A 12,992-nucleotide genomic window follows, 5' to 3' on the forward strand; every position below is an offset into this window, starting at 1 on the left:
GGAACCGGGTTTGTTTCCCCACTCGTTCACTTGCAGCTGCTGGAATGGCCGTGGGTTAGCCATAGCTCTCATAGAGCTGTCCTTGAAAGGTCGGCTTCTGTGAGAGCTCTCTCAGCCCCACCCACCTCACAGGGTGTCTGTTGTGAGGGAGGAAAGTAAAGGAGACTGTGAGCCATTCTGAGATTCAGAGTGAAGGGTGGAGTATAAATCAAATATCATCATCATCATCTTCATCATCATCTTCTTCTGCAGACCAGGCTACCCATCTTCATGCATGATTAAAACTGAACACGCAAACATTATAAAAGGTTTCTCCCCCCAAAAATGTTTACTAGCACAGTATCCAGAAAGCAGACAGAATATAAGATTATCAAAATAAAGACTAATCAGTACAAACTCACTACTTGATTGGCAAAGTTCTAATGACGAATTCAATTCTCAGTTAAAAGATTTAATCAGATACGCCAACGCAGTCACACTGTATTAACAAAGAAATGTTTACAACTTGAAGATGGACATTTGAAAGCCCTAATGTTGCTACGTAATCATAAACTGTTTCAGACCACTAGGGCCACTGACAAAGGGGGAACTGGATTAATAAATGTCCAGGGGCCCAAAAAACCCTAGATACTTTATGTCTGGGCTGGGCCTGGGTAGTGGGAGTAGAAAAAAACTTTGTCTGAAGGCCCATGCTGGTTTACAGCAGCTCTGCTGATGATCCTTTCTAGCACAGTCAATCAAAAGTCACAGAACAATTACACGAAGAAACAAAGCTTTCAACTATGCAGGACTAGAATACCTTCTGGACTGGATCCTACAAAGAATGCCCATGATTTCACATTACATTGAATAATTCACTTTTTTTATCAATCATAGTCCACAGAATAAAACATAACACTTCTTGATTACTTCTACAAAAAAGAAGAGGAAGAAGCATAGCGATTCCTCAAACAATAATAAATAAAAAGTTATACAATGGCAATTCTTGCAGGCAAATAATTGCCAGTCTAAATTTCAGTTTGCATAGAAGTGCTTATTTTTATTTTTGGTTAAGCTGATCTAACAATAACAAAGAAGACAGATTCAAAACTTCATTCATATACTGCAGCCGCACATTAACACACCCTTCCTCACCTGTGATGTTCATTTTTCAAGCTACAAAGTCATCTATTTCTCTCTATGTATCTGTTTTCAAATAATCCCACAGTCATCTGAGTGCCATCTCTTCTCTCTTCTTTCTGTATGCCGTTGGCTTACTGATGAATTCTGTTGTTTCTTCTTCAAAACATACTCTTCTTCACCAGAATTAACACATCTGCTTACTTTCCTCAAGTAATAATAGAACCTAAACAGACACCAGCTTCTGCAAATACATTTGCCAATAGGTCATTTTTCAAGTTTCCATTTCTGAAATGCCAGACCTGCTAGCGTGTCTTGTTTTGACCATGTTCTCTTTTTCTAAATTGAGAATATCAGACAAATCAATGGCAGGTAATGGAGACCTCCAATACTGGAAGGAGTTGTAGTGCCAAACGTCATCTTGATGCTAGGAAAATGAAATGTTATTAACATGTCATTAAATTGGGAAACCTTGAAAAAAATATTAAATAGAAAAAAATTGTAAATCTAAATAGTAGTTTTTAAAAACTCATGACAAATCTTGCAACTAAATGGAAAAGAGTCAGTTTTCAAACAAGAATCTTATATATGTGAGAGAGAATCAAACCAGCAACAAGTAATTTTTTTTCGCTATTTTCATTACAGCAGTTTCCACTGCTAAGATAAGGTGCTGTTTCCATTTGGAACAGAACAGTAGTAAAACCCTCAGCCTATATTTTCAACAGGAAGAACAGATGAAACCAAATCATTGTTGCATAGTTCTCTCTTTAATATACTTTTTATCTTTTTGAATTCTCAATATGAGGTAGCCATCACCTGCACGGATCCCATACCCCAAGAAATGCCTTTCCTTAACATCAAAGAGAAACAGATATTAGGAAGAGATAAACCTGTACTTCCTCTTGTGGATACAGCACAAATATAATACCCTATGATAATTCTTTCCAGTAATGATAGGTAGTTTGCAAGTTTGCATCCTTTCTATCTGTGAGGAGCAATGTTAACAAATGTTTTCCTTTTTCCTGTGTATGATTTTGTTAGAAACTACTACTACTTGCTTAGGTACCCAATACAAACATATTTTGCATTCAAAAACAATGGGAACAATGATCTACAATTTGGTCCTTTAATTTTTTTATATATGTCACTTCTTACTTGAAAAAAAATATCAACACTGTTCATAAGTTAGGCTTTGACAATTTCCAAGTGAGAGGGTGTCAAGAAATTTTACTGTATTGATATTTTCAGCAGTCACTTTATTGCAATGTCTTTTGGCAATCCTCAGTAGAAGTGCAAAGCCTATTGACCATTTCACATCAGAATATATTGTTGTACGACATACAAATGCACATACAAATAGTTCTTGTCATTGAATGTTTACACTACTAAATTGTGATAGATCATTTCTTAACTGGTTTCTTTCTATACTGTCTCCATATTCAAATAAGTTTTGAAGCAATTATGAAATTATGAGAAATTACAGTAAGGTAAAGTTGTGATTAAATGTTACCTTTTTGATGTGGTGATGACTACTAGGGTTATCCCATATTTATAGTTTTGTCATAGCTCTAACAAAATTATAGGAATCTGTGAAGACCTTAGAAATAGGTTTAATAGTTGCAATAACTAGACAACATAGTCACTGAAATACAAAACTGTGAAGGCTGAAAACTGCATCTGGCTTCTAAAGTGAAAGAAAATTTGTCCAGGCTTATAGGAGTTGGTGCAAGTGGTTCAACTCTACACTGAGGATTTAGTTGTTAGCACAGTTCCTAGCCAAGATTTCCAGAAGGAAATGGAAGAAGAAAATGGAAAACGAGATTAAAAATTAGTATATGTAAAATAATGCATGCTGACCAAAACTGTAGTTTCATATATGCACAGATGGAGTCTGAACTGGCAACAACTAACCAGGTAAAGGGTCTGGGCAGTCATACTGAACAGCTCAGTTAAAGTGTCAGTTCATCATGTAGTGGAGATAAAAAGGAAAATGTCATTTTAGAGACTGCTGTGGGAGGGGAGTGTAAGATGATCTGTATTGCACCTAAGGTTCACAAATCTCTGGAAAGAAAAACTTCCCTGGGGAAGGGAATAATAAACTGCTTAAAATGCCAACTGAGCAGCAATGAGTTTCCTGCAAAGAGATACCTGTTTGTCCAATTCTGATTTCATTGCTTTGTGCATCAAGCCAACAGACATGTTTATACTTTATAAGAGTAACATAAATATATATGCTATACAAAAAATCAATAAGAAAATCAAATTAAAGATATTTTGCCTCCCAACTCTGTGTTCATGTCTATACTCGAATGTTAACTCATCTTGAGCAAGATATTATATAGTTACCTGTTCATGTAGATAGTGCTGGTCAGGATGCCATCTTCTGAACCAATTGCACAGTGGCTAGCCACATTGTGATGTTTCCATCTCAGTTACAGAAAATGAATCAACGTTTGCCTTCAGCTCTCACTGAGCTCTTTTATTCACCATTTTAGGCTGCACATTCCTTTGGAACAATTTTTTACTCTTTGTTTACACAACTGTAAGGGCTACAATTTTAAAAGAAACCTAGACATAGTGAGGGGAGTTGAAGGGCTGTAGCTTAACAGAACAGCCTCCGCTTGGCATGCAGGTTCAATGCCTAGAATCTCCAGTTAAAAGGACTGGATAGAGTAGGTGAGGTGAAAGACTCAACCTGGGACCCTGAAAAGCTGCTGCCAGTCTGAGTAGACACTACAAGTCTTGCTAGAGAAATGGTTTGATTTTAGTTTAAGACAGCTTTGTGTGTGTTCACGTGTATTCAGTTCTTTCTTTCACCCTGTTTTCCCTCCAAAGATAAACACCTCCATACTGCTTTTAAGTCTGTCAGGAAAAACTTTGTAGAAACTTTGTAGAAATTTTCAGCAGGAAAAACAGGGTAAGAGAAAAGAGTTAAATATACCTAAGGATGCCAGCCTCCAGGTGGGACCTTGGGATCTCCCAGAATTACAGAGATTAGCTCCTCTGGAGAAAATGGTTGCTTTGAAGGGTGGACTCCATGGCATTGTACCCCACTGAGGATCCTGTTCTCCCCAGGCTCCATCCCCAAATTGCCAGGAGTTTCTCAATCTAGATCTGGCAACACTACAGTCCTCCCCCTCCCAGTGGCCAGGACGGACCTGTCAACTCTATAAGTGTCCCTCTCCTCCTATGACTGTTTGGCCTTAATCTGAAGAGTCAGTGGTTGAACTCTGTATGCTGGCTGTCCTATAGTAATAATGAGCATCACAGCAGGCTTGCTGTTGCTAGACTTTCCAAATGGAATATTGCATAGTTGGCTATACGCTTCCAGTCCAGTCTGATAAAGGGGCATGAGAAAACAGATAGATCCTAAGTAGAGATGTAAAAGCTTGTGGGGGGGAGGGGACCAGAAAATTGAAAATTTCAGGGTGTACTGAAAAACATTTTCTTTTAGAATGAGTGAAATGCTTTCAAAGACAAAGTGAGCATGCAGTAGATGTATACAGCTCTTAAATCCAAGATGCATTTCTGCACCTAGAAGTCACAAACTATTTCATTTTCCTGCAGATTGCATGCAAAGCTTTCATAGCTTCTTTGGCTCTGACATTTATCTTGTGATTAATCTTTTCACCATTCCCTTAAACCACTGTGGTGCTTATACTTACAGATTGGGCAGCAAGTGGAAAAAGATTGGAAGGATGTGGGGCAGAAACTGCACTAAATTTTCGAGGAAAACTGAAAGTTTCACTGAGAACTGAGCTCTCTCTCTCTAATCAGTAGCTACAGAAGGAAGATGGCATCTAGTTTTGACTACACATAGCTGTGCAGATATTTGCATGACCTCTTTTGTCTGACCAAATAATATATTTTGTTATTTAACAAAAAGTTTGTGTTTTCTGTTTAACTATTTGCTTTACTTTTCAGATAACAAAAATTAAGGTATATGAACAAAGGTCCATGAGCTTGCGGTTTTCTTCAGCACTGGGTATATTTTCAATTTTGCTTTAAGAAAACCAAGACATTTATTACTTTTACATACCGCAAATATTCCAATATTGCAGTTTTATAAGCTAAATCATAAGAGATGCATTTCTCTGTTTGTTAATAATAACAATAAAATCTTTTAACGTTTGATTTGGACACGTGCAATTGCTTGTATTTTTCAATTTCTCCCCCAAATTCTACATCTCTAATCCTAACACCCGCATTCCCCAGTTTTCAACGGGTCTCTCAGGAAGGCCGCCCTAAACGGCTTCCCGGAGGCAGACTCCTTTTGGCCCGGCCCGGCCCCGCCCCTAAGGGGAAAAGCAGAACTAATGTCTCCTCCCCCCCCTTCCCCGGAGGCTCAACTCGCCCAATGGCCCTCCCACCTTCCACCTCTGCCTTTTATACCTCTTCAGCCATCGATGCTTTGGGGTTCCAAGGATGCGCTGGGGATTCTCCCGATCCAGCCTCCTCTTCATCCTCCGGCAGCGTTCCAGGCTGCTCTTGCCGCCGCGTCCTCGTTCCTTCCCAGCCACTGGTACTTGCCAGAGGCACCTGCTCTTCCTGAGGTCTGCTCCGCTTCAAGGCGGTGGGCCCCTTTCCAGAAGTTTCCTCGTCCTCTTCCGCCCGCTTCCGTTTCTTGCAGCCGCCTCCGCTCCAGGGCGTTTTCCCACATCGCACCTCCCTTAGCCCAGGTTCGCTCCGCCCTCGTTTCGATGGCCTGTGAGACACGAAGGTCTCCCAGGGCGTATGGAAGGCCACTGCCTCTGCTCCCCGCTTAGTCATCGCCACTCTTAGCGCGCCCCAAGAACTCCTCGTACGCGGTCGGTTCGAGAACGGAGGCGGGGCTGAGTGGGAGCGCAAGCGGCCTACCACATTTCGGCTCTAGCGCTTTCTGATGACCCCTGGTGGACAACGTGGCCAGCCTACTCTGGCGGCCACTTTTCTGGTTAAGGTGTTGATCCTAAGTACACTTTCACCTGACTGTATTGCATTCGTAGGATCTGATAGTAAAGGTTTACTCCTATACAGGAACGGTGCTAAAGTATAAGCTTTCGTGTGCAGCATGCACGCTTCTTCAGATACAAGACTTCCTCAACCATTACCTGGTTCTGGGCAGGCAAATGGAGCAACGCAGCGGCAACATGCGCACCGCTTAGAGGCTGCGTTCCCTTCAGAAGGTAGCCTCCAAGTTGCGCAGAGACGCCCTGCTGCCCCTTTCACCTGCCTGGGTCACAGGCAGGCGAATGAGGCGGCATGGCGTAGTGGCAACGTGCGTGCAACTCAGAGGCTGCCTTCCCCTCAATACCTAATGGTTGAAAAAGGCTTGTTTCAATGTATCTGAAGAAGTGTGCATGCACACAAAAGTTTATGCTCGGAATTAAACTTTTGTGATCTTAGGTGCCACTGGATTCAAACTTTGCTCTAAAAATCATGACTTAAGAATCAAATTCTGTCCCCTTGGTTCAATAGTAATTCCCAAGCAAAGGTCCGTGCAATGGTGTTTTGAGGCTTCAATCATTGAACTTATAAGAACATAAATGCTACTGAATACAACACAGGTAAGGCTTCCATGTGCATCTGAAATGCAGTAATCTTGTGCAAACTTGGAAATTCTAGATGGATAATAGTTTGTGCATATAGCAACAATCCAAGCAACTGTATCATGTACTGAAAAAACTCAAAAAGAGTTCAGTGGGGTGGAATAATACAGCTAAAGTCTCCATAGCCTGCTGCCTTGTTCTGAAGTACTACTGGAACTTGACCTAGGACATCATCCAACCTTTTTTTTCCAGACCAATTTGTCATTTCTTATTTTTCCCTAGCTGGGAATAGTAGACTGCATTACACTAACCAAAAAATTCGAGATTCATCTTCCCTCTATATATACCTAAAAATGCATCATGTTACTTATACTAGCCCCATGTTTAGGAAGTTTGCTATGTTTTATTATTTACTTCATTTATACTCTACTTTTCTCCCCAATAGTTATCCAAAGCATTAGGTTCAATGTGGCCAAGTGCAAAGTAATGCACATTGGGGCCAATAATCCTAACTATAAATACACATTGATGGGGTCCAAACTGGTGAAGACTGACCAAGAGAGAGATCTTAAGAGTCATGGTAGATAACTCACTGAAAATGTCAAGACAGTGTGTGACTGCAATAAAAAAGGCCAATGCTATGCTAGGGATTCTTAGGAAGGGAACAGAAAACAAAGCCAATATTATAATGGCCCCGTAAAAATTGATGGTGTGGCCTCAATTGGAGTATTGTGTACAGTTCTGTTCACTGCACCTCAAAAAAGATATTATAGCTTTGGGAAAAGTGCAGAAAAGGGCAACTAGAATGATTAAAGGGCTGGAAAACTTTCCATATGAAGAAAGGTTAAAGTGCTTGGGGCTTTTTAGCTTGGAGAAATGACAGCAAGGGGTGACATGATAGATTGTTTACAAGATTATGCATGGGATAGAGAAGTTAGGGAAAGAAGTACTCCCTTTCTCACAATACAAGAACTTGTGGGCATTCAATGAAATTGCTGAGCCGTCAGGTTAGAATGGGTAAAAGGAAGTACTTCTTCACCCAAAGAGTAATTAACGCATGAAATTCACTGCCACAGGAGGTGGAGGCGACTGCAAGCATGGACAGCTTCAAGAAGGGACTGGATAAACATATGGAACAGAGGTCCATCAGTGGCTATTAGGCCACAAGGTATAGATGGAACTCTTTGTCTGGGGCAAGTGATGCTGTTTTTGTGGGAGGGCTTCTAGTGTTCTGTCCCCACTGGTGAGCCTCCTGATGACACCTGGATTTTTGGCCACTCTGTGATAGTGTGTTGGACTGGATGGGCCATTGGCCTCATCCAACATGGCTTCTCTTATGTTCTTAAAATGGTTTACATAATCCCTCCCCTCCATTTTATCTTCACGACAACCCTGTGTGGCGGATTAAGCTAAGGGTCTGTACTGGCACAAGGTCACACAGCAAGAAGAGTGGGGATTCAAACCTTGGATTCCCAGATGCTAGTCTTGCACTCTTTGAGGGAGATCCCTGGAGAAAATACCTCTGCACATAAGTGAAAGTAACTAGGGTGAGAAAGTAACTAGGGCAAGAACTTGAGTGGTAGAACAGACTGAACCATTTCAGATTACAGCTGGTAGACTGTAGCATTGTTTTCTGCTTTCCAAAATGTGACACCTCCCCCCATCTGTAGTCTAAAGGGATGCAGTCTGTTCTACCACTACAGCATTCTGCCCATTTATTCTCCTGCATGTGTAAACCAGGCTTAAGTGACTTGAAATTATTTCAGATGTGGTTTTCTCATAGCTAATTTAGATTAATAAATGTAATCCTATTATAAACCACCTGAAGAATTAATAGATCATCATAATGCATAAGGTGAGTAAAAATAATTAAATTACATAGAAATGAGTTTGTATTTAATACCCTGATAGCAGTCCAATAGTAACTGAACAATTTTAAATTCCAGATTGAGGAGAGGGGCCATCAGCTCTAAAGGGAACAGGGGAAGCTGCTGAAGTTAATAGCTGCCAGAATAGCTGCTGTCCCGCACAAAGCATTTCAAGCTCATAAACCATTTTAATTTGGGATTTGTTGGACACATTTGTTGGGAAGAGATGGTGGCTCAGTGGTAGAGCATCTGCTTGGTAAGCAGAAGGTCCCAGGTTTGATCCCTAGCATCTCCAACTAAAAAGGGTCCAGGCAAATAGGCATGAAAACCCGCAGCTTGAAACCCTGGAGAGCCACTGCCAGTCTGAGTAGACAATACTGACTTTGATGGGTCTGATTCAGTATAAGGCAGCTTCATATGTTCACATGGCCAAGCTAACCCAATACATCTACTAGTAATAGTAGCAATTCTCCAGCAGACATCTATCTTTAACTGAGATGTCAAGGATTGAGCTGGAGCCCTCTGCTTATAAAGTGTATGCTCTGCCCACAGAGCTATTGACTGTCCCAAATGGACAGAAAAGATGCAGCTAAAAGTGAGGCTGCAGCAGTGTCAGTTCCTAAGTAGTAGTACGTAAGACACATTTAGAACTGAGATGTTTCTGGTTCAATATTAGGAAGAACTTCCTGTTAGAGCAATTCCTCAGTGGAACAGGCTTCCTTGGGAGGTGGTGGGCTCTTCTTCCTTGGAAGTTTTTAAAAAGAGGCTAGATGGCCATCTGACAGCAATGAAGATCCTGTGAATTTAGGGGGAGGTATTTGTGAGTTTCCTGCATTGTGCAGGGGGTTGGACTAGATGTCTTTGGATGTCCCTTCCAACTCTATGATTCTATGTCTTGTTCAGTGGTTCAAGGGGTAGTTTGGATTTAAACTGAAGGCAGTCACTGAAGGACAGGCACTGTTCCAGAGGGTGTTGGGGGAGGGGTAGTGAGAGTACAATACCTCAACATATCAGTCAAATGAATTGCAGCACCTGACATAGGTAATGTTATTTTGAATAAAAAGTTCAGGATGCCAAATTGCTGAATAAACAGAACATAGTATTTAATGGTTTGAGTTTGCAGCTTTAAATTTTACACAATACCACGACAAATTTTAAACGCTCTATATTTGCCTTGGCTTCAAATGGTAAGACTGGTAACTTGTCCTTCATGTCTAGTTATCAAGGAATAATGATCCAAAGTAATACATAATTAGTCTTGTTTATAATACACAGAACATGAATCCTGGAAGTATAACAAGAACATTTTGTTCTTAATATTCTGCTGTTAAATTGCTGTAAGGTTGATAAATAAAAATCTGGGCTTTCCTCAAAAAATATTACCAAATAAATATACCAACTAGTACTTTAGATAAAAACTCAAATAGAGAATGGGCAAGCAGGAGTCAAGAAAAAGAATTCTTGTTGGATTCAAATTGTAATGTAAGAGTTCACTACATTCTGTACAAATATGAAAATTAATTTGAAATTTTAACTTTAAATATGTAGGTTAAAATTAACATTTGCAACTTTTAAAAGTAAACAGATTTTTTGAAGATAGCAATCTTGCTATTCACATCTGTTGTCAAGCATAACCTAACATTGCTTTCTTTTTGAGTTCTTTCTACACAGTAATGCACTGAAGGAGTAAAGCTCAAAACTTTTCTCCCTCCTCATAGTTGATATATAAAAGATAACACAGAAGTTCCACTCAAAAACAGTGGACCTGTCACCGTTTCCTAGTGCTCTGAAGCCTAGAGGTGCTATCCTAAGTATAGTTACCAGGAAGAGAATCGACTGCATTAAGAATTAATAATGCGTAAAAGGTTATAGGAAGAACTGGAGTGTAAGTGTAACCCAAATATGCACTGAGTTTCCATTATTCTAATGGCAATATCCCAACTTCCTCTGGGATTTAATTTCTGTTAAGCCTTTTTAATTTCATTACTAAAAAGCCAACTCAAAAAAAGTTCAAAGTATACTACTTGTTTTTGACCAAAATAAAATTAGTTAAAAGTTTTACTTACTGAACATGAGCTGCATTTAAAGTTAAAAGCATAACAGGAGGGAAATACAAAAAAATTAAAAAGCATAATTTAACCCAACTATGCTAATATAGGAGAAACAGTAATCATTGATTCCCTACAATAACGTATTTGGCATCATTAGCAGTTGCCACCCATTCCTTAGATTTCATTGATTCTTTAGTATAATTTTAATATTACATAAATACTTTTGCATATTGTGTACCTCATCCTATTAGGAGAAATCTGAATTGTAATATCAACGCTAGTCAGCATACTCAGTATGGAGGAAAGTACCTAAAGCATTGTGTCTTGACAGAACCGAAGCTAAGAGTTGATTGTGGTTATTTTAGACAAACCAAACACTGAAGCTTGCATGTATTTGAGGGAGGCTACCCTGTCAGACATCAATGGCACTACACATTATTGCAACCCCCCCCCCAAAAAAAAAACCCTTTAATCACACTTTAAAAAGAAAGATGATGAAGAAAAAATCTAGATACCAGTCTCCAACAAGCAAATTACAGTGGTAGTATCTAGAATTGGCAATAGCTGTACAGTATATATAATTTAATCAAAGTGGTATAATCTGCATCCCAATGTAGGCAAATTCATTTGTGTTGCTGATATCACTCTTACATTTATTAAATTACTTTTTTAAAAAAAACCCTGCTACCTCAAAATCACAGGCTATTTCAATCTTACACAGACTTTTTTTTGGGGGGGGGGCAGTGAGACACAAGAACAAATGGCAGCCTAGAAGAATGTTTACATCTTGCAGTTTGTTCTCCCCTGCCCCACGAATGAAAAATGATGTTGCTCTGATCTTCCAGGGCAAGAGGAAGACTGGCTTTGGAGCCCAGTCAGCAGCACATGGGAGTGGTGAACTCAGGACAAAGGCAAGATAGAGACCTGAACCCTTAGATTCCCTTTGCAAAGGTCAGTGACCTCTGAAGATGTGGCTATGTATGTCAGAGAGGTACAAGGTGCTCTAAGAGCCCCATGGCTCAGAGTGATAAAGCTGCAAGTACTGCAATCCTAAGCTCTGCTCACAACCTGAGTTTGATCCCAGCAGAAGCTGGGTTCAGGTAGCCGGCTCGAGGTTGACTCAGCCTTCTATCCCTCTGAGAATGAGTACCCAGAGTAGAATGAGTACCCAGCTTACTGGGGGGAAAGTGTAGATGACTGGGGAAGGCAATGGCAAACCACTCCATAAAAAGTCTGCCATGAAAACGTCACTCGAGTCAGAAACGACTGGTGCTTGCACAGGGGACTATCTTTACCTTTACATGGTGCTCTGCTGGACTTTGTTCAAATGGCTTTGTATAGGTTATAATGGAAAATTATGGGAATGTGGCCTCTTTGGGCTTCTTGGTCCCTAAGCCTCAACTCATTTCCCAGCTAAAACAAGGGGAAGATCCCTCCATGTCCAATTCTCAGGGTCAGGGTCAAAGCTAACTTTAATTTTTTGATTTATACTCTGCCCTATCCCACAAGATGACAGTATGGAAAAAAAAGTTTGGAAAGATCTTGCGAATCTGGGCTTTCTAAGCACTGAGAGTCCATACAGGAGAGAAAACTCTATGAATGCTGAGAGTGTGGGAAGTGCATTTTTTCAAAATCAGGTCTTGTGAGGCATCAAAGTCTACACACACACATACACAAACACAAAGCCATGCACATTCCTGGAGTGTGGGAAATGCTTTGCTTCCAAATCAAACTGTGTTAGCCATTAGAGAAACACACAAAAAGCCTTATAACTGCTTTGAGTTGGATCATGTTTTGCTCGGAAAGCAAAACCTGTCATACATCACAGAATCTATATAGGAGAGAAACCCTACAAATGCCTGATGTGTGGGAAATAATTTGCTGACCCCTCATTGTTTACAAAACACCCCTCAAAAATCACACAGGCTGTTTTGCATGCCATTTAGACCTAATGCAACATTGTAGTGCCACACAGGGGAGAAATCCTAGATATCTGGAGCACGGGAAATTTATTTCAAACTCAGGTCTTATCAAACATAAGAGAATCCACATAGGTGAGAGACCCTATGAAATGCTTGAAGTGTGGAATAATTTTTTTACTCCAAGTTGCATTTTTATGGACAGAGCCAATACAGAGGACAAATGCTATAAATGCTTGGCCTATGGGAAATGTCTTGGTTTGAAATCAAGCTTTGTCATACATCAGAGACTCCACAGAAGAGAGAAACCCTATGAATGCTGGAAATATGGAGACATGTTTTGCTTAGCCTTCCGACACAGATTTAGTCATAGCCACTGATTTAGGTGTTGGGATTGCAGCCAAGTACTTGAAGTGCTCAAAAACTATTAGTGTTATTGTAATTTAGACAAGCCTTAGTTCCAATAACTACTGCTGCATATCACTATGTTAGATTGTGGACCCATCA

The 12,992-nt window shown here is 40.2% G+C and overlaps 1 protein-coding gene across 1 annotated transcript; it reads right to left on the reverse strand.

Moving 5' to 3' along the window:
• Positions 1-309: 309 nt before the first annotated feature.
• Positions 310-6,022, reverse strand: C4H9orf40 (chromosome 4 C9orf40 homolog). The gene is made up of 2 exons (XM_060237474.1): positions 5,512-6,022; positions 310-1,546 (listed from the first exon to the last, which is right to left on the reverse strand). Exons 1-2 carry the CDS (start codon positions 5,887-5,889, stop codon positions 1,394-1,396), a joined length of 531 nt encoding a protein of 176 aa, XP_060093457.1. The 5' UTR covers positions 5,890-6,022; the 3' UTR covers positions 310-1,393.
• Between the last annotated feature and the right edge of the window lie 6,970 nt (positions 6,023-12,992).

The sequence above is a fragment of the Heteronotia binoei genome, chromosome 4, assembly GCF_032191835.1.
Source record: "Heteronotia binoei isolate CCM8104 ecotype False Entrance Well chromosome 4, APGP_CSIRO_Hbin_v1, whole genome shotgun sequence".
Lineage (NCBI taxonomy): Eukaryota > Metazoa > Chordata > Lepidosauria > Squamata > Gekkonidae > Heteronotia > Heteronotia binoei.